At 37.2% G+C, this 21,709-nt stretch overlaps 1 protein-coding gene across 2 annotated transcripts; it reads left to right on the top strand.

Annotated features, from left to right (window-relative positions):
* Positions 1 to 488: 488 nt before the first annotated feature.
* On the top strand, positions 489 to 20,806 carry adar (adenosine deaminase RNA specific). 2 transcript variants are annotated; one of them, XM_081389546.1, is made up of 15 exons: positions 489 to 577; positions 5,422 to 7,574; positions 7,870 to 8,068; positions 9,188 to 9,336; positions 12,358 to 12,493; positions 12,603 to 12,841; positions 12,995 to 13,148; positions 14,437 to 14,608; positions 14,703 to 14,796; positions 15,465 to 15,584; positions 15,675 to 15,805; positions 17,694 to 17,876; positions 18,414 to 18,526; positions 18,624 to 18,751; positions 18,891 to 20,806. In XM_081389546.1, the coding sequence occupies exons 2-15, from the start codon at positions 5,545 to 5,547 to the stop codon at positions 19,240 to 19,242; spliced, it is 4,200 nt and encodes a 1,399-aa protein (XP_081245672.1). In that variant the 5' UTR covers positions 489 to 577; positions 5,422 to 5,544; the 3' UTR covers positions 19,243 to 20,806. The 2 variants fall into 2 exon arrangements, with proteins under 2 accessions (XP_081245672.1, XP_081245671.1); XM_081389545.1 differs by lacking the exon at positions 489 to 577 and adding an exon at positions 2,163 to 2,492.
* Positions 20,807 to 21,709: the final 903 nt, after the last annotated feature.

Below are 21,709 nucleotides of genomic sequence, written 5' to 3'. Positions count from 1 at the left end.
TATTTATTTAAATCAAAATGTAGCCTATTTATTTAAATCTAAGTTATTTAATTGTAATTGATTAATATGTATACATTTATTTAACTATTGTTTGGTTTAATCCTATTTTAATTATTATTCATTTTTATTTATTTTTTTACACTGCATTTCTCTAAACTTGTCAACGGACCCCCTAGTACTCCCATGCGGCCCCCAGTTTGAAAACTCAAGCTCCAGAGTGAGGAAAATCAGGCAACTGAATATTATTATTTATATTATGATATCATATTGCATTCTTTCATACTCATCGACACTGGGTATATTACTAGCTATAAACGAGCATAACGAGCATTATTTACAAAAACACTTTCAATTTCAAGTCATGCATTACACAAATCGCTATTTCATTTCATTAATAACCGATCGTGTTTTCAGGATCACATTGCGGCTTCTTGCGAAACCCTACGTCATCAGAGAGCGTCAAAAACACCGTCGCAGCTACGCGCCACATTTCATTGTCATTCACCAGCGCTGTGTTTTCAAGCTGCATGTGGCCTCTTGCAGGGACGTTGCAGGATTGTTTACGTCGTCTGCGCATGTAAGTATATTTACTCCATTTAACTTACACAGCTTTATGTTATTTACTATATCAACGCGTTTTCGGAACGGAGTGGGAACTGGATTGTCCTGGAGTGAGAGAAATGCTTCAAAGCTTCTCCGATCGCGGTTTGTCGTTGGCTGTCGAAAGAATAGTCCATATGCCGTGTTAATTGACTCTTTTCGCCCTAGTTACCTCTAATTTTATGCTGTTGCATGCTTGCAGTTAAAATAAAGATTAGCAAATGGTTTATAGCGGGTTGTATTTGCTTACTTGCGTAGGCAGCGATTTTTTCATTCAAAGTGAGCAACCTCCGATGTCCTTGTAACTAGTTATCGGTTTTCACTACTTAAAGGGCTTGTTGATACTGGACAAAGACGATTATTTTGGGATTAGTTTAAAAATATATGTTTTTGTTGAGTAAGAACAAAAATAATACCATGATATTACCATAACGCAAACACATAGTACCACATTCCTTTTTCGTACGGGACTCTTGAAATGTACTCCTTTGTATAATGTATGTATGCAGTCTAATATCTCTGCGGTTACTTACTAAATACAATTTTACAAATCAAACTATTCAAATTTTAATAGGTATTCCGGTCATAACAAAAAAAAGTAAGTACCATAATAATTATTTATACAATCACTTCACACTGTTATCACAACAATAATGCTGTATGAAGACATTTAACGTTAAGTTAAAAAGTACGTTATTCGTTTCACAGCTTAACTCACAATAAATGTAGTGACGCAAAATAATAATAATAGTAAAGACGGCAATAATATTAATTATAGATTAGCATGAATTTTAAAGAATACTCTTAGGCTATAACGTTACATCAACTATGGAATATCGTGATGAAAGCAGTTGTTGTCATTCTGTCTATGAAGCTCTGTAGCCTAAAGCCCTGAGCTACTAAGTTACAACTTTGCGTGACTGTGTGTATTGGATAAACCGTGTTATTAAGCGCCTCCTGGAGACATTTGTCTGTACATGACCCGTATTTTTCCAGACTTTTTCTTTTAGAGAAGTGAAGTCGAGGCACGCGCATCCTCAGAACCGTTTTACACTTTCGAGCTCCTGAAGATGTTTAGCCACCTCAGGCTTCAGCGGGAGGTTATAAACTGCAGTGCAGTTTCATGTCGGTCACAGTACTGTAACCTCATGTATTATGCATCTGGGAGGGTCGCAGGTGGAGGTTTGCTTTCCGTCTGCTGGCTGGTGAAATCTGAAACGAAACCAATAGTTCAACGGCTATGATAAAATGAGTAGTGCGATGCAGTATTAATATGTCGCGCTGTTAACTGATATGCAGTAATATGAATACAGTCGTCCCCGCACGAGGAGTTTCACAGTTTAATAACCTAGAAACGATTTCTGGGTATTTGAGTTTTCAGATACGTTTTACTCCATTGGGATGTTGTTATAACTAAATGGTGTAATTACAGTTTGTGAAACTGTAAAATAGGCCTATGAAACTTTCAAGCGCTTCTGACTAATGGCGCCGCCTGCTGTCAGTTTAGCGAAATGCGGGTTATTAATCAGTTTTAGAGACACTCGTTTGAGAGCTTTGGAGAAGAATAGAAAACGAAACTTAAGTGGCCTGTGCCTAGTTCGCAACATCCCGCGTTTACGCATGGTTTCTATTTTCTTTTATTGCTGATATCGTTTTTCCAACACACTTTCGAAAAGTTTAGACAAGTTTCAGGATCATCTCGTGTTGTGGAGTTTGTGGATCTAAACGATTTGCAGAGGCCACCGGGGAAAACGTAGGCGTATTGCTGGAGTTTAATCAGTCTATTTCATTTTCATTTTGCGTGCGGAACAGTGTTTAGTCGGTGCACGAGTCTGGGCCTTATCTAGTTTGTCTGTCAAGTTCGTCTGTCTTTTACCTTCAGGTGTTTTGTGGTATGTATAACTTTTTGGGTTCGTCTGACTCTGAATGGGTTTTTATTTGTGTAGGTAAAACCACCTTGTTGCCAAAGTGACTGAACCGTTAATGTAGAACCTGTGCTAAAACTAAAGGAGTCAGTGATTCATTTTAAAGAAGGCTTTAGATACAAGAGTATTGTAATAAACACCCTTTTATTTTCATGCTTTGAGGGCCCCACTCATGCTTTTGGGTGATATACTAAATTTGTATGGTGTTCCCATCTTTCCACAGTCATAGAACACCTAGCTAGAACTATCAGGGAATTTTAAAATTGAACAGAAACAGAATCCTGACCACTGTCCAAAGTCATGGGAATGTATAAAATCTTAAGAAGTCCTCTAAGCCATTTGTGTCAAGCACATGCAGTTGTTTTCTTAGAAATATTGTGTTTGTTAGAAATTGCTTTGTGTGAATGCAATCTGTATTTTTTAAAACTTATGATAATGTGGAAATCCATTGGTTAGAGGTTAACATTTCCTATATTTTGAATCAGTCATTTTCCAATATTTAAATAAATGTTTAATAACCTATCTACCTCAACTCTCAGTTTTGAAGACATTAATTTATTTAAATGGCTAATTGGCTCAACTTTCTGCTCTTACAACAGGCTTTTCCTTGATAAAAGGAAAATGGTATTCTTTAAAATACCTTTGAGTGCCATGTTAGTACCGTAGTATTGGTACCTACCTAGGTATATTACAATCTTGTATCATCTCTACCCTGTGCTACCTCAGTGTATTTTGAAAGGAATGGCCAATAAAATGCCAGATTTGTATTGGGGATATAGTCCAGTCATTTTAAGCCAAAATGGGGGTCAACCTTGAACAAATTGCAACAGAAGCAAACTCAACTGATTTTGTATCCGCAATATGTCCTGAGTAAGGAAAAAAAAAGCCCCGAAGAATCCCATTAGGGGAAAGTTTTGAAAAAGACCCAAATATAGCCTATTCATTCGCCTATTCATTCTTTTTCTAAAAATTTTAACCTTTAGCTATCACCATGAAAAATTACTGAGTTGATTACTTGCATCAAGACAAACAAAAAATGTATTACAAGTTTTTTGAAATTGTTTGATAACTTGGACAAACGGTGCATAATCTAATTACGTATGTGCTAATTTGCATAAATACCACACCAGATCTAAACATTGGGTCTTGCCAGGTGAAAATGTCATGTGTAAAATAAAATACTTAATGTTAAGGTCTGAACAGAACCCATTTAGGCTACCCATGAGCATTAATACATGTATAGAGGCAGAAAGATGTACTTTAGAAACCAGCCTTTATTAATTTTTAAGAGATTGAGTTTGGGGCTGGGTCCATGGGACTGTTTCTTGGGGACGAGTCTGAGGGAAGAACAGGAGACAATGGTAAGGAGAATGCAGAAGACAAAAGGTAGGTAAAATAAAAAGTGAATCCCCAGAAACAGTCCCACGGACCCAGCCCCAAACCCCATCTCTGCAATAATAATTAATAAAGGCTGGTTTCTAAAGTACTTCTTCCTGCCTCTATGTATTAATGTTCATGGGTAGCCTAAATGGGTTCCATTCAGACCTTAGCATTAAGTATTTTACTGTTATGTGTTAACAAGATTGAACAAGACATATTCACCTGGCTATACCCAATTTTTAGATCTGTTGTGGTATTTATGCAAATTAGCACATATGTAATTAGATTATGCACCGTTTGTCCATGTTAACAAAGAATTTCAAAAAACTTGTAATACATTTTTTGTTTGTCTTGTTGTTAGTAATCAACTCAGTAATTTTCATGGTGATATCTAAAGGTTAAAAATTTTACCCTATTCACGTAAGAAAAAGAATGAATAGGCGAATGAATAGGGTATATTTGGGTCTTTTTCGAAACTTTCCCCTAATGGGATTCTTCGGGGCTTTTTTTTCCTTACTCAGAACATATTGAGGATACAAAATCAGTTGAGTTTGCTTCTGTTGCAATTTGTTCAACCTTTTTTCATAAAATGACTGGACTAATATCAAAGTGACAAGTGTGACTGTCACTTCAGAATCCATGGAGGAGCACATGGAAAGAGATTGAGCAGCAGAATCACTTTCCCTTTTGCTTAAGCTTATTTAGAGAGTGCGCTGTTATGTCTGAAGATAAATGTTAAGCTGCATCAAGGTGCTGAATTATTTGTCTATGCTAGGGTTTGATAGGAGGATATGAGTTCAGGTATGTGTGTTTTTAATATAAATTTTCATTGTACACTGGAATGTAACAAAAAGTAACAAAATTATGTGGTTAGAAAAATGTAGCTCTCACATTCATTTTTTTTTTACTTTATGTCTTATGTAATGTGTGATAACCTTGCTATTTTTCTGGGCTATTGTTGCTTGAATCTATTAAAAATAATGAATTTGCTGGCTAAACTCTCTATTGACCTGCTGTATTGTGAGGAGTGAGCACTGTTGAATCTTAATAAGCAACTTATTTTAAACTCTCACAGCAATTCACCAGACATATATTATGCTGTAGAGTACTGCATTTTTTAAACGAGTGTTAGGTTCACTATTTTTTCTGTCTTCCAATGTTTTCCAGTGTCTTAAAAAACAGCTTAACTCATCATTGTGCTTTAGCTACTAGAGTTGCTCACATTGGGAGAGAATGTCCTTGAAAATGCTTTCCTCTTATACCCATGACCACTTTCCCTCACCATAAGGATCAGCAAATTACTCGCTAAGCCAGAAATAAATCGATTGTGTCACAATAAGCATGAATAATTAATCTTTGAGCTTTTTACCAAGTGTTCAAATTACAGTCTCCTCTGTTGCCAAGAAATGTGCCAACAGAATTTGTGTGTCTGTACAGTGACACTGCAACATCAAAAAGCTTGCTTTCACTTTGCATTCTTTAATGGATTTTTCTGTTGTTCTATGTCTCTCTGCAGAAGAAGCAGTGCACAGACTAAGCCTTTGCCATCATTGTGACATTACATCCAGACAGCTGAGTCTCATCCTAACACGTCCACTAAGCCCAACGCTACTCCCTCCTCGCCCCCGACCCCTGCGCTATGAGCAGAGGTAGAGGAGGGTTTAACAAAGATTGCCAGCGATTCTCCCTCCCTCCCCAACAGGGAAAACCTCAGTTTCATTCCCACACGACCACTGGTCACCAACGGGGCCCTTGTGTCCCAAGCCCCGGCTCTGTATCCGGCACCTATCCACACCCTTCTCTTTACTCCTCTTACCCGGGTGCTCCTGGCGTGCCTCCACGTGGTCATCCTTTTCCCCCTAGTCCCTCTGATTCACCCCTGTGGGCATCCCCCCACCACAGCAGTGATCAAATCTCTGACCCGAATGGTGTAAGTTTCCGACAATACCAGGTGCAGTTCCTCAGGGGGCAAAGTGCACAGGCTCCGCAGTTCAAAACACTGCAGCAGCGAGGGTCCCAAACCCCCAGCCAAGGGGAAAAGGTCTCAACTGGGCCTCTCCACTACCAGACAGGTTATCGAGACTTCAAAACAAGTGGTAACAGTTTCGGTAGAAGAGACTGCTACGCGAGAGGCCGAGGAAATTGGCAAAGGGAGCATAACTTTGGACCTAAGAAAAAGTCAGGGTGGAATCACCCTCATCAGAAGGGACAGTATTATCCGAATCAGCAGACTAAGCATTACTGGAATGCACAGGCAGATGATGTGTCCTCTGGCCTTCATAGTCTGAGTTTAAGTGACCGGATAACAAGGGTAGACAACTCTGATATATTGTCCTGCAGTAGCATTTCTAGCAAGGTTTTCAGTTCTCCTGGCTCGGTCAGAGAGTCTCTGTATTTGACCCCTGAGATCCAGCAACAGGTCTTTGCTTTTTTGACATCAATCGGGCCAGACGAGACCATTCAGGCAAAAGCCTTGAGCAAAAAGCTTGGTCTTCCCAAAGCGATTGTTAATAAGGCTTTATATGCCCTCTTAAGGACAAACCAAGCAGTGAAGCAAGGTGAGACCCCTCCTCTGTGGAGACTCTGCAAGGAAGAGGACAGTGAGCCAATCAAAGGGAGAGACCAATCGCAGCCTTCAAAGGATTTGGTTAAAGAGCCAGGTCGGAGTTCATCCATAAAACAAGAGGCTAGAGAGCATCTCACCAGTACCAGCACTCCCTCTGCATCACAGATCCTCATAGAGGCTGACGGTGATATCAGTGACCAGTCGGAGGACTCTGAAGGTGACGATACCTGTGAAACGTTAATTCCTGTCCAGGATCAACAGACTCTTTTACCTGCAGTCCAGTTGGTAACCTTGTCAACAATGGCGGATTCTAAAGATGGCAAAGAGAAGATCCTACAGTACCTCTACGAAGTGGGTACGGGTAATTCGCTTGTGATCGCCAAGAACCTCGGCCTGCGCAGTGCCAAGCAGGTTAATCCCACACTCTATGCCATGGAGAAACAAGGTGATGTAAAGCGCAACACCGAAGTTACTCCACCTACATGGTCACTTAGTGCACACCGGCAGGAAAAGATGGACCGCCAACGAAAAGCTGCGGCGACTGCAAAACGGGATGTGAACAGTGCTGAGATGTTGAACTTGGCAGCTGAAGGAATTGCAGACGTAGCTCCGGTCAAGTTGGAAGCAGATGATGTATTTGATTTTTCAGGTGATATTGGAGCAGTGCCGATGGATGGGGGTGAAAATCCATTGGTGGAGATGTTGGACAACAATAACATTTTTGGTAACGCAGAGCTTGACATGCCTGGCCTTGAGCCAATACCCCCCAAACCCAGTGACCTTTCCTCCTCCACCTTCCGCTACTTCCAACCTCCTCCCCATCAGTTCTCATACTATCAGGATACGGCCAGTAATGGAGGAGAACGTTCACAGTGGGCATCTGATGATATTCCAGAATTCCTTAACACGATCCGCTCCGAGGTCGCCATTTCGTTGGCTGCTCCCCCTCCCCCAGCTCAAAGCCTGGAGTCAAGCAGATTCCAGAAACTCAAGGAGGCCCGCAGTAAGAACCCAGTTAGTGGGCTGATGGAGTTTGCTCAGCATCTTGGACACACTTGTGAATTCCTACTTCTGGAGCAGTCTGGACCCTCACATGACCCCCGGTTAGTAGATGAAAAGTTTGTTTATGGTTTCATGTCAGCATTTGTTAGCCTGTGTTAAGACAGTTTTTGCCTCTGTCTTTTTTGGCAGTGTATGTGTTTGGAAGGCAGATACACAGCTGTCATAATTTAAGAATTTGTGAAACAGCTAATGTGTTTTTTGGAGATGTTACAGAAGTAATGTTCTCTTGTTAGTGAATTTTGGTGAAATGAGATTGCATGATTAAGAATTAGTAGAAACAAACTGTTTACTTTTAAACACAGTTTATAGCTTGAGATTTTTTCTTTTTGTCTCCAGGTTTCGGATGCAGGTCATGTTAGATGGTCGCAGGTTTCCACCAGCTGAGGGTTCAAACAAAAAAGTGGCCAAAAAAGATGCTGCAGCCACAACCCTGAAGATTCTTTGGAAGGAGATGAAGGGAGCAGATGGAGATGAAGAGGAAGAACCGAGCATTGAGGGAGCTGAGTCAACCACTGACCTGTCAGATGATATGCTAGTATGTTTGTTTTCTTTTTATGTATCAAAGTTGCATGAAACTTGATCATTTAATCTCTTACAGATAATATCTTTGATGTCCTATTTTACCTTTCATTTAAATATATGTACATTTATATAATATATGTATGTTGTATATTACATATAATATAAAAATATTCATTTAAATATAATATTGATTTAAAGGATAAGTTCACCTCAGAATTAAAATTTCCTGATAATTTACTCAGCCCCAAGTCATCCAGGATATTCATGTCGTTCTTTCTTCAGTCGAAAAGAAATTAAGGTTTTTGAGGAAAACGTTCCAGGATTTTTCTCCATATAGTGGACTTCAACGGGTTGAAGGTCCAAATTGCAGCTTCAAAGGTCTCTACACAATCCCAGCCGAGTAATAAGGGTCTTATCTAGCAAAATGATCTGTCGTTTTCTAAAAAAACAACAACATTTATATACTTTATAACCACAAATGCTTGTCTTGCACTAGCTGTGATGCATCACACATTACGGAATCATGTTGAATGGTCATGCGTGACATAGGCAAAAGTATCGACCTAGTGTTTACAAAGCGAGCATGCAAAGACGAAGTCAGACGACATTTGCAAACAAATTTAAATAAATGAAAGGTAAAACAATGATGTCGGACGATTTTGTAGTTGGAGAAGAAAATGAGGAGTTTTTTTGTCCTACCCTACATGTTCCGCCTATGTCAGGTTACCGCCTTACCTTTCCAACGTGATTACGTAATGCGTGAAGTGCAAGACGAGCATTTGTGGTTAAAAAGTATATATATATTATTTTTTTTAAATGACCGATAGTTACGCTAGATAAGACCCTTATTCCTCGGCTGGGATCGTGTAGCCCTTTGAAGCTGATTTGAAACTGCGATTTGGACCTTCAACCTGTTGATAACTGTTGAAATCCACTATATGGAGAAAAATCCTAGAATATTTTCCTCAAAAACCTTAATTTCTTTTCTACTGTAGAAAGAAAGACATGAATATTGTGGATGACTTGGTGAGTAAATTATCAGGAAATTTCAATTCTGAAGTGAGCTAATCCTTTAATTTAATATAAAATGTTCATTTGTTTATTTATTTATCCTCTCTCGCTATTTCTAAAGGGTGGCACCGATACTCCGCCCCAGGCTATTTCTCGGTCTCTACCTGGAGGAAAGAATCCCGTTTCTGTCCTGATGGAGCACAGTCAGCGCAGTGGGCATGCCATCCAGTTTATCAAGACAGGACAGGAAGGGCCCCCCCATGATCCACGGTAAAATGCGTCCCACAGTAAAGAACTTTAGGTTACATCCCTTTAATTCTGCTACAGAAAGTCACATGCTTTTTGTCCTGATGTGTCCCTATTTACCAGGCTCTTCTGTCCCCTTGCCCTCCTCACATTCTCCACACCTCCAAGCACATTCTGTACTATCTCCTCTTATTCTTGCTCTTCCTTTTAAAGTCCTCGACTCTTTTTCCCCATATCACTTTGTTGCCTCTATAGAACCTACTGAGCTTTTATGTTGTCGTTTTGGTAGCGCTATTCTTTTCTCGCTATCTGTTCCTCTTTTGTGTTTTTCTGTGTCCTTTCTTCCCTTTGCCCCTACAGTGTGATTTTTGCTGGGTGTGAAACAATGCCACTCTGCTTTGTCTGATCCTGGCTCGAAATGTTGTTTTATCTGTATACTGTCTTTCTTATTTTGTCTTATTCTTGCTCATTTTACTTTTATTTAACATTTATTGATATTGTCCATTAGCATTTAACAGAGTCAGCATCAAAGGAAGTTGCCTTGACAAATAAAAAAAAAAAGAATCAAAATAAGATTGAAATCGTGATATGGCCTAGTGTTCATTAAACTGAATATTTAATGAAATTAATATATAGTCTGCATGCATGCTTCAGAGTGTTTTCATTGATCTCAGAGCCAGGGCCGTTGCTAGTGGGGTGAAAGGTGGTGACAATTATAGGGGTCCCCACAAAATCTAGCAGTTATACTATATAGGCCCCTGTTGTATGAATAATTCTAATATTTATATTAGTTGTATGCCTGAGATTTAAATGAAAACCTCAAAAACATGCAATTTGGTTAAATAATTTTTCCAAATATTCTCTTACCTCCCTATAAATGGTTTAGTCCGATCTAAAGTATTTATTTATTATTCAGTCAGTGACAAACATCAGATGGACCCAATAAAATTGAGTCCCACCCCAGCTCGTGAACAGAACCAATCAGAGTTTAGGCGGCAGTGCCTGAAGTTAACGATGAACTTGGTGGAAGAGCAGGTGACTGACTGACAAAATGTCGGGGAAAAGAAAACATAAATCAGGGTACCAGAAATGCCATGAAAAGAAGGAGAGGGAGGCCAGGAGAGTTGTTGTATCCCAGTCGATCAAGACATTCTTAAAGACAGGTCGTATTGTTATTTCGCTGGGAATAAGAAAACTACCGTCTACAGCCTGCCGGGTCCTGTCACTCTTCATTATCAGTGCGCACCACAATCGACCAAATGTCTACGTGGTCAAAGTTTCTGTCTTTTTACACTATTGTAAATAGTTCAAAAATTGACACGAGTTACGACGCATTGCATTATGCACGACCTGCCGGCTGATGTATTTATTACATCAATAAAGCACGAATACACACTGCACATGAATGAATACATTTTAGCTTTATTTAATATTATTTTTATTATAAAATATTTTAAAAGACTGCATTCTTGTCAATTTATAAATGTTTACTTTTTGATTTATGAGTTATAACAGACTGATGGGGAAAAAAACATTTTGCTGTTACTTTTTAAAAATTGGTTTTATTATTATTTTACAATTTCTTTTTATTAGTTGTAATTTTTATATAAATTTAACTTTTAAAATAAAGGTTTTACAACAACATCACCTTCTTCTGTTATATGTGGGCCTCCATGCTCATCTATTGTACAGTATATGATATTGGTGGAGGGTGGTGGGGGCCCACATCAATATTTTTTCAGGGGGCCACGAATCCTCTAACTACAGCCCTGCTCGGAGCGCTCAACATAAACCCCATCTCAGGAACTGGTCTAAGTCAGATTTGATATGAGGTGCTTATTGAAAATGAGACATTTCTGTTGCAATGTAGTCCCTAATACAGTATGATTTTATATCTTCTCCTGTTTTATACCCTTGGTATCTAAGCAGCAGCAATATGAAATGTTAAATGTATGTTAAATCACATTTCGAAACACAATTTGATTTAAAAACAAATGCATCACTAGAAGGGTGTACAAGTGTGGAAGGAAAAACAGTCAGTCACACCCTAATTAACAACACAAAATAGATAAATAAGAGAAACTTGATCTCTGTTGAGGAAAAAAAGCTTTATTTTACTTTAGGACTGAGCAGTAAGTTACAATTCTTTAGATCATACTGCAAGTATAATATCTTGAAGTTGATGAATGTAGTTTCTCCTCATTTCTTGTTTAACTTATTAAATGAGAAATCTTAGTATTGTTAGGTTCAGGACAGCCTCCACAAACATACATGTATAGCTCTGTCATGTGCCAGTGGATATTCATGGCCTTTAGCAAAAAAGCGATTCTGATTACTGGCCTTGATGTAGCCTAAATGTAGCACTGCCTGCCAAACTAGACAATTTTTTTGGCTCTAATTGGCAAAAACAGGAATTGACAGCATGCTTTTATGCATAATTGCATATTTTTGTTTCTCTGTCGTTCTCAGTGTGCTTTATCAGTGTAACAAATATTAGTACATTTGAATAGCTGGTTGTAGTTGGGTCTTAAGATTAATTATGTTTTTGAAATAAGTCTTTTGCTCATGCTCACCAAGGCTGCATTTAATTGATCAAAAATAATTCAAAGCAATATTGCAAAATTATTACAATTGAAAACAACTGTTTTCTATTTTACTATATTTTCAAATATAATTTATTTTCAGCATAATAACTTAACAATTTTTGTATTATCAATGTTGAAAAGTGTTGTTACTTTTTGTGGAAACCACACTTTCTTCAAGCATTTAATTGAGCATTTATTTGAATCAGAATTTTTTTGTAACAAAGTCTGTTGATCAATTGAATGCATCCTTGCTGAATAAAAATAATATTATTTTGAAAAAAGCTTAATGACCCATTCTGTTCTCTGCGATTTGTATAGCCTAAGCTGATTGGAGGATTCGGAGCTCAATGGAATAGAACTGCCTCAATATATTTGAAAATATAGTGTCCACTGTGACTGATTTGTCATTTCACTCCTTTCTCCCACCATCTTTCTTGCTTTTTCTTACTTCCTCCGTCAGGTTTATGTTCCGTGTAAAGGTTGGGGAGCGTCTCTTCCAAGAAGCCTCAGCGCCCAGTAAGAAAGCAGCGAGGCAGCTGGCAGCGGAGGAGGCCGTGAAGGAACTAATGGGAGATGGACTACTACATCTTAACAAGGTGAAGAGAGGTTTGGCAACAGTACAAGAAGAAAAAGAGCTCTTTGAAAGATGGAAAGAAAAAGAGAATTTTATATGCTGATAAACTGAACTCGATCTTTCTCTTCCAGCCTCCAGGAAATTTCTTTGCTCTGGGCGAGAATGAGCCTCAGCCAGCCGTTCCTGCGTGCCCCTCGCTACCCCCCCTGACGGCATCTGAGCTCCAGGCGGCACATGAAGCAGGTGTGGGTGACCTCATCAACCACCTGAACAACAACGCAGTGTCCGGCCTCCTCGAGTACGCCCGTGCTCGAGGCTTCGCTGCTGAAATCCGCCTTGTGGGCCAGTCCGGACTCTCACACGAGCCCAAGTACACTTGCACTCTTACTTTGTCACGTTTTATTGATCTTTATGTCCTTAGTACAGAAGCAGCAGATTCTCATCTCGGTGTCTGACTCTCCACTGCTCTGGCACACAATAAAAAGTTCATATCACATTTTATTTCATCTCCCTTTTTTTACAGGTTTACTTACCAGGCTAAATTGGGAGGGCGGTGGTTTCCTGCAGTGTGTGCTAGTAATAAGAAGCAGGGGAAGCAGGAGGCAGCAGACGCTGCTCTTCGAGTGCTCATCGGAGAAGCAGAGAAAGCAGCACGTACTGGAGAGCTCACACCAGAGGTACTAAACACGCAGAAACTTTAATAAAAGTTCGTAATAAAATAGGCAGTAGCTTTTAACTATGCATTAACAAAGTTACTATTAAATATTGAGGGGTCATAATATTTGAAAGCAGTACAAAATTAACTTTTTGGTGTTTTTTTTGCTACACGTGTCCCTGTGTGTGATCCTAAATTGTTATAAAAAAAAAAAAAGATTTTTTTTTGTCTGTTTATAACTATTTTGTGCACAACATTTACATCACCAAGGGTCATTATAATTCCTACAATTTTACTTATTCAGAAAACCTATTGTAAACTGCAACATAAGAAAACTTTCAATAATAAAGTTCTGTTTAATTATGTTGTTTACTTGCCAAAACAAAAGTTTACTCACAAATGGTTGGTATTTTTGAACCGTTTGAAAGGGTTTTACATGTACTAGGTAAGTAAATGTGTATATATAACTCATATTTATATGATTTATGTAGAACGATTCATATAAATATTATATGTATAATTTATATTGATTTATTTATACATTTATAAATTATGATTCATTATTTATGTGTATGTTATTTATCTAACATTTTTAAATGGCGGTAGTGTTAATTCATTAAATATATAAAAAATCATTAAAAAAAACTGCAAAAACATTATATATATATATATACATTTTTTAAAGTTTTTTTAATGTTATTGACAGAATTCTGTTCTGCTCATTGCATAAAATAAATGTTTCAAATTTAATTGAAGTAATTTATTCCTGTGATGGCAAAGCTGATTTTCAGCATCATTACTCCAGTATTCAGTGTCACATGATCCTTCAAAAATCATATGCATAAAAAAATATGCTGATTTGGTTCTCAAGAAACTTTTTTTTTTATTATTATTATCAATAATAATGTTGTACATAGTTGTGTACAATTGTTTTTTCAGCATTCTTGATGAATAGAAAGTTAAAAAACAACATTTATTATAAATCGAAATCTTTTGTAACATTATAAATGTTTTTACTGTCACTTTTAAGTATTAATTTCTTTCCAAAAAAAATTTCTACTGACCCCAAACTTTTGAATGGTAGTGTATAATGTTACAAAAGCTTTCTTTTTCAGACAAATGCTGTTCTTTTGATATATTTATTATATAGGAAACAGATTTCCTAGATTAGAGACAGTTGTACATTATTTCCCTGTACAACTGTCATTATTCAGAAGTAATTGACCAGTCAATGTTGCACTTGACCTATCAAAATCTTAACGAGAGATGTGTAATAAAATTGTTACTAAAATAATTTTTGTATGTTTCAGTTGCCAGTATCAGGCAGTACGATGCATGATCAGATCGCCATGCTAAGCCATCAGCGCTTTAATGCACTCACAGCGCGCATTCAGCACAGCCTTCTGGGTAGGAAGATTCTTGCCACCATTGTTATGAGAAACGGATCAGATACACTTGGAACAGTTGTCAGCCTTGGGACAGGTACATAGACCCATAGACTTAAACACAGGCAGAGCCAACAAGCTGTATGCACTGTAATTAGAGATGTGCCATAATTGTCATCTTACACTTGTAGGAAACCGCTGTGTTAAGGGAGAGGAGCTTAGTCTTCGAGGGGACACCGTTAATGACTGCCACGCAGAAATCATCTCCAGGAGAGGCTTTATCCGGTATCAGCTTGCTGCAGAAATTTCTCTCACTCTCAATCCCATAATTCATTTTTCCTCTCATTCTACAGCTTTTTCCTTCTAATTCTTCAAGATGGAGTCTTATTTCACAGCAGCTCATAAATAATATTGACTATATATTCGGTGTCCTGAAGATGTTACTGTGAGAGCGTCTGCTCCTATGCCTGCGGTCTTTCTTTTTCTCTGTCTTTCTCAATGATTATTGTGTGTGTGTGTGTGTGTGTGTGTATATATATATATATTTATATTTATATTTGAAGTGGATCAAAAAAAGATCATCAAAGTTGTTCTAAGACACAAGTATTGTCAAAATTCATGTATAAATTTGATGAAAGGTTTTGATCCACTTCAAATACTGACTACTGTATGTACGTGTATATAAATATTTAAAATACATTATTAACTGTATTGTTACTGTTATCATTTTTAATGTTATTTAATTTCTTAATATTTCAGTAATAAATTATATATGTAACTTTTTTTTACACAGTTAACAGTTTAATCTAGCATTTAAAAAAGTGAGACAAATGCACAAAAAGCACATACTTGTAACTGTTACATAAATTAGATTTTGATTAGCCCTATTAGTCAAATAATAAAAAGCAATATATTAACTAAACACTCTTATTTGTAAAATCTGTATGGCTCAGGTTTTTGTACGGTGAGCTGATGAAACATTGGGAAAGCCCTGGTGATGGGAGTATTTTTGAGGTGGCAGATGATGGTAAGCTGAAGATCAAATCTGACATCACCTTTCATCTCTATATTAGGTGAGACATGCACTTCCTCTCATCTGAGCTGGATTTAGATCAGAGATTCATCTGCAAACATGATAACGCATGCCTTTTTCTTTCTCAAAGCACTGCTCCATGTGGCGATGGCGCTCTGTTCGATAAGTCGTGCAGTGAGGCTGCTGAAGAAAATCTCTCTGGACACATGCCTCTCTTCGAGAATGTAAAACAGGGCAAGCTCAGAACCAAGGTGGAGAACGGTAAGCGACCAAAAATGAACTGTAAATAACTGCATCAATGAGGAAAAAAAAAAAAATTCAATTACAGATTTTTCAGGTTAATCAGGATCTTCTGAATGATTTTGGTCTTAATGCAGAAACCCCTGAAAAAACAACATTTCTATCATTGTCAGCTGTCACATGCTGTCATAGTTTCTGTTTGAAATTCCCGATCTTAAAGTCAGCATGAAACGGGAGTTGCGATAGTCTTTTCTTCACTATTGTAACACACATCTGAGTGAAACGGCACCTCGAACAAGAAAAAATGTGGGCGTGACTTGATTTTGAACCTCATAGTAATAATATTAAATGTTAAAATTAACTGATTTGTAGGCTACTTATATTTAAATTACACAAGGAAGTTTTATAATACTAATATTTTTACACTTAAATGGTGGCTGTCATAAAAACATGATGAATTTTTTCAAACACACATTAAATATTGAAGAACAGGCAAGTAAAAATACAATGAATATGCAATATAGTGCATATATTTAACAAAATGCCAGTTTCTTGTAGCTGCCAGTGAGTGACTTTTCTGAGGTAAAAGGAACATTACGTGATATTGTTTACAAGCTGGGTTTTTTTTTTTTACGTCTTTCTAAAAACGACGATTGCATGTGACATGATACGGATTTCAGTAAGGTGTACTGTATCGTTTAACATACCTTCTGATGTTCATTCATGTTTATTTCGTGCTGTAACTAGAAGTAAAGCAGAAGAGATCAACAGTTCATGTGTGCCCGGCGCTGCTGCTTGGCTTGAACTGAAGCGCTACAGCTATCTGTCACGCCACATTAAAGAGCGCCAAAACAGCATTTAGTGTTTCAATTTCATAATAAAATTGACAGAATATGAAAGCTTCATATCAGAAGTAGCAAAGCTTATTGGGATTTATTGGATGTGAAGCACGCTACAATGTTTAGTTCAATAATCAACTAAAAAACCATAGACTGAAAGATTGATTCTTGGGATTTAAGAATCGTTATCGGTTCTTCAAAATGAGAATCGGTTAATGTAAGATTTTTTTTTTTTTTAAGCAGCCCTACTGTGATCTCATGTGAGTGAGTGGTTGTCTTGACCTCGCACTAGTAAACACGTCATCAGAGAAAAGAAGAGATGTTGCAAGTGGGAGGGAGAGTTGTTTTGTTAAAGATTATGAGGGCACATGAATTAAACATATAATGATATTCAATGATAAATAAAACATGAATTGTCCGTTTTGATTTCATGGTGACTTTAAATGGCCATTTACTGTATGCACATGCTGTGGCGTAATTCCAGGACCTCAGGTACACAACTCCAGTCCGCTAACTGTCGGGTTAAATAAGAAGCACTCAGCAGTGTTTGTCGTACCATCTGGTTGCATTTATCTTGCCAAAGAGGTTCTCTATAGCCACGTGAACGTGGCCTTTTGCCAGGCAAAACAGCCATTGTCTAGTGGGATAGTAGAAAAGCAATTACGTGGCAAAAGCGGTTGGCAGGTAAGCGGATGTATTTCTCTGAATTCAACTTGACAAGTCTGCACATGATGTTGGCAGTTGTGCTTGCTTAGCTGTTGTGCGGACCCTGGCTGTTGACAAGGAAGTAAAAAAAAAAAAAAAAAAAGCGGCCTCATGATGTATTGTGACAGATATTTTTCTGACAGTCCTGCGATAAGCCAGATTATGTTTACAGATAATGCTATTTGTTTAGTTGGCTAGTTTTCTAGAGCTACTGTAGACAATACTACAGTCTTCTCATTTGGTCCTCAACTATACAGTCTATTTACATGTCTGTCACATCATACATTCTTGTGTATTATTGAATTAACAAAGATTTCTCACCTTTACCTTTTTCTACCTTTTCATTAAACCTTACCTTTTCTCAGGTGAAGGCACCATCCCAGTGGAGTCCAGTGACATTGTGCCCACCTGGGATGGCATTCAGCATGGTGAGCGCCTGAGGACCATGAGCTGCAGCGACAAGATCCTGCGCTGGAATGTGCTCGGCCTACAGGGGGCGCTCCTTAGCCACTTTATCCACCCCGTTTATTTGCGCTCAGTCACCCTTGGTAAAAAAAAATGCTGCCATGCTTTGAGTAATGATATCCAGTGTTTTGTTTTTATTATTTAATTATGTTTACAATGAAGGTAAATTCATTTAACTGAAACTGATTGAAAAATTAATAATAATATTAATAATAATTAAAATATGTAAACTTGTAATAATATATTATATTAATTATAAAATGCTTTATTATTGTTGAATAATTATTAAAAATGACTATAAAATTATTTTAAAAATTAGATTCTTTTTATAAAGTTATAAATTAAAACTAATAATAGAAATAATTAAATTATATTTTATTTGACGATTCATTATAAAAATGTATGTAAAAATATTTTGTAAAAAAGTGTGTAATTTTTTATTATTAATAGTAGTAATAATAGCAAATTATATCAATTATATTGCTCTTATATTAAAATTCATAATTTTTATATTCAATTATTTAAATGGTTATATAAAAAAAAATTATATTAAAATTATAATTTATTATAAAATGTATTATGTATGTAAATGTTTTTTTTTTTAATATGCTTTTGTTCAGGGTATCTCTACAGCCATGGTCACCTGACCCGAGCTGTATGTTGCCGATTGGCTAGAGACGGCGATGCGTTCAAAAAGAGTTTACCAGCAAACTTTACTCTCAACCACCCTGAGGTACACACACACACACACAACACAATGCATTTAGTACTATGAAACTTTTGTTTTTACTTCGATTTCATTCATTTTTATTCTGTATTGCACTCTGCAGGTGGGCAGGGTGAGTGTGTATGACTCGGCACGCCACACAAACAAGACCAAAGAGTCCAGCGTTAACTGGAGTCACCCGGACCAGGTCAGCGTTGAGGTACTGGATGGCACCAAGGGCAAAGTGGACAGGTGAGAGACGGACCCATCCGTCATACATCATTGTAAAAAGGGACTCCAGCTTATCTAGCTAATTGAATATTTAACCGAAGCACTTCGAGACCTAGACACCTGCTTTCGTTCATGATCTATCTTTCTCTCTTTATGCCAGTACCAAGATGGAGGTATCACGGGTTTCCAAGTCCAATCTGTTCCGTCTCTTCCAAGCTTTGTGTCAGCGTGCAGGCCGAGCCGATCTGCTGGCACTGCCGTCATACGCCCACGCTAAGATGGCTGCCACTTCATTCCAGGACGCCAAGAGGCTGTTCTTCCTGGCGCTGAACCAACATGGATATGGCTCCTGGATCGGGAAGCCCTTAGAAGAAAAAAGTTTCGAGGGAGAAGCCAGAGGCTCAGAGCTAAGGGGAGGAACCGGGGACGTTCGGGCTCCGGGTTGCGCAGTTGACCCCAATAGCTCCTTGAGCTCAAACAACAATTTACAGTCTGCAGCACAGGGCTTTTAGGGGATAGAGAAAGATGAAGAGAGAACAAATTAAGGGATGGATGGAGTGGAAGAGTGCCTGGCAGCAAGAGAGAGAGAATTGAGGAGGTACAGAGAGGGAGGAACAGGGTAAGCCTGTGGCTTTGGATTTGAACTTTTACCATCATGACAAAGCAGTAACGGATGCTACCATGGCAACAGAGCCATAAACCCAAGGCAAATTGGACTTGATGAGACATGAAGTAGAATCTTGGCCCTTTTTTTCTTCTCTTTTTTTTTTTCTTGGAAAGTTTTAACTACAGGGTTGCATTTGTTTTAGTGGGTTTCTTTTTTCTTTCTTCCCATTTGCGACCATCTCAGTACTGTTACGTGACTGCGTGGCCACATAGCTGAGGGATGATTCTGTTTCTCACTCTCTCTCGTAGTCTTTTTGATTCGAATTCTACGTTTAGGTATTTCTCATTCAATAGAGAGGTTTTTTTTTTTGCTAGTCAGGGATATATTTACTGATATTCACCTCTTTTATCTGAGTTGGGTTGCACTCAAAATGAAAATTCTCATTTACTTGCCCTCAGTGTTGTTCCAAACCTGTATGATTTTTTTTTTCTTCTGTGAAATATCTTAAAAGAAAGATATTTTGAGAAACATTCGGTTACCAAAATTCAACAAAATGTCATCTATATGATGTATAAAAAATGTATATAGGTTTGGAATGACGTGAGGGTAAATGATGACAGAATTTTCATTTTTGGGTGAACTATCACTTTTAAGTTGCTTTTCATGTACCAATTGGTCATTTGCCCACCTTTTTTATCCATTTAAATGCTCAGTTTGCTTTAAATCTGCACGGAATAAACTGCTTCTGTATTTACTTATTAATTCATTTTATTTTTGTTGCACTATGTGAAGTTCCACATACCAACACTTGACTAGACTGCTTGAAATATATACATAATGTACATACAGATACATATGCACACAGATGTATATATAAGGTCTGTTGAACGAGTTTATACATATGCGTGTGTGTTTATGTATGTGTATATATTGTATGTATATATTTTGTAATGATTCGTAACTTTGAAATCCAATTTATTTTCTATCTTTTAATTATTAGGATGTAATTTTATATGAGATGTGTATGTTCTGTTTTGACTATCGTTGATGTGCATTGTTTGTTATACATGGGGGTGGGGGGCTTGTGGTAGATAATGCATGCAGCCAAACAGTCTACATTTTGAGTGGCGAAAGCTATGGGTGAACGGCACAAACCACTCATATGCACATTTGTTTGTGTGTGTGTGTGTGTACTTTTGTGGATCTGAACTATTTCTTGGAATATTATTTTGCCCTTTATATTGTAAGCTCAAGTTTGCATTGCTTGTTTCATGTGTTCAGACACTGTTAATTGATGCACTGCTTCAAGACTAAAGCAATACTAACATTCTGTTTCCTTCTTCCAGCAAATGTGAATCTGTATGCCTCAAACATTTGTCATCGAACTATTGAAGCCTACTCAAATTCTTTTAAGATAAGTTCTGTTCTATTAAAAAAAGTAAAAGAGCATTTTCTTTCCATGAGCTGCAGATTAATGTCTTGTGGTTTTTGCATTTCACAGCAAATGGTAAACGTGCTCTGGTTATAGTACAATTGTGATGGTATGTCTATCCTTGGGAGAGGTGGAAGGGGATATATAGGTCAGAGTGCTGCTATTTACTTTACCTCTAATCAAGGAGAAAATAGTTCAAACTAATATGCCTAATTATATTTCAGTGTGTATATATATATGTATATGTGTGTGTGTGTGTGTGTGTGTATACATGTGTATATATATATATATATATATATATATATATATATATATATACCCTGAAATATTATTAAATATTATAAATTAAACTAATTATTATTATTATTATAAATATTAAATAATTATTTTAGTATAAAATATTAATATTCTGCTATCAACTGAACTAAGAATCTTGAAAACAAGGCCAGAAAAATTAGTAGGGGAAAAATAGCAACCATTTATAAAAAAATTTTTGTGAGACATCCATCCATCTCTCAAGATTGCATTGAAACAAAATATATTTATATATATTGTTCCTGTTCTAGCAGTTTCAGAATTTTTAACTTTATGAGGAAAATCCTTGATTTTTTTTGGAATGATGGGGTTGTCTTGGCCAGAGTATCTTCGTATCTTATAGGCCCATATATACATGTAATTAGAAATAAATAAGTATTTAGGGTGTGTTTATTTTCCTTGTATGCATCTGTGGAATTGATTAGACAACTAAGTTAATCATTAATATTAAAGTAGTGAAGTTGCCTTTACTTGCTTAAGCTGTTAATTTATCCATTGCATGGGTGGACCTTATCCTTATCAATCATTCAAACATTTGCTCCCCCCCTGAGAGATTTTGCAGGAGCCGCCACTGCAATTAACTAAGCATTTCATCTAAGTTAATTCAAAATATCAAGCAATTTTG

The sequence above is a fragment of the Scardinius erythrophthalmus genome (genome assembly GCF_964197995.2).
Source record: "Scardinius erythrophthalmus genome assembly, chromosome: 16".
In the NCBI taxonomy this organism is placed as follows: Eukaryota; Metazoa; Chordata; class Actinopteri; order Cypriniformes; family Leuciscidae; genus Scardinius; species Scardinius erythrophthalmus.
This window is presented reverse-complemented; position numbering and strand designations above follow the sequence as displayed.

What these genes read in the sequence shown, in the direction of transcription:
- adar (XM_081389546.1), top strand. Translation starts at nt 5,545, where the DNA reads ATGAGCAGAGGTAGAGGAGGGTTTAACAAAGATTGCCAGCGATTCTCC. An exon ending in GGACCCTCACATGACCCCCG is followed by an intron (nt 7,575 to 7,869) that starts GTTAGTAGATGA and finishes TTTTGTCTCCAG; the next exon opens with GTTTCGGATGCAGGTCATGT. An exon ending in ACCAAGGGCAAAGTGGACAG is followed by an intron (nt 18,752 to 18,890) that starts GTGAGAGACGGA and finishes TCTTTATGCCAG; the next exon opens with TACCAAGATGGAGGTATCAC.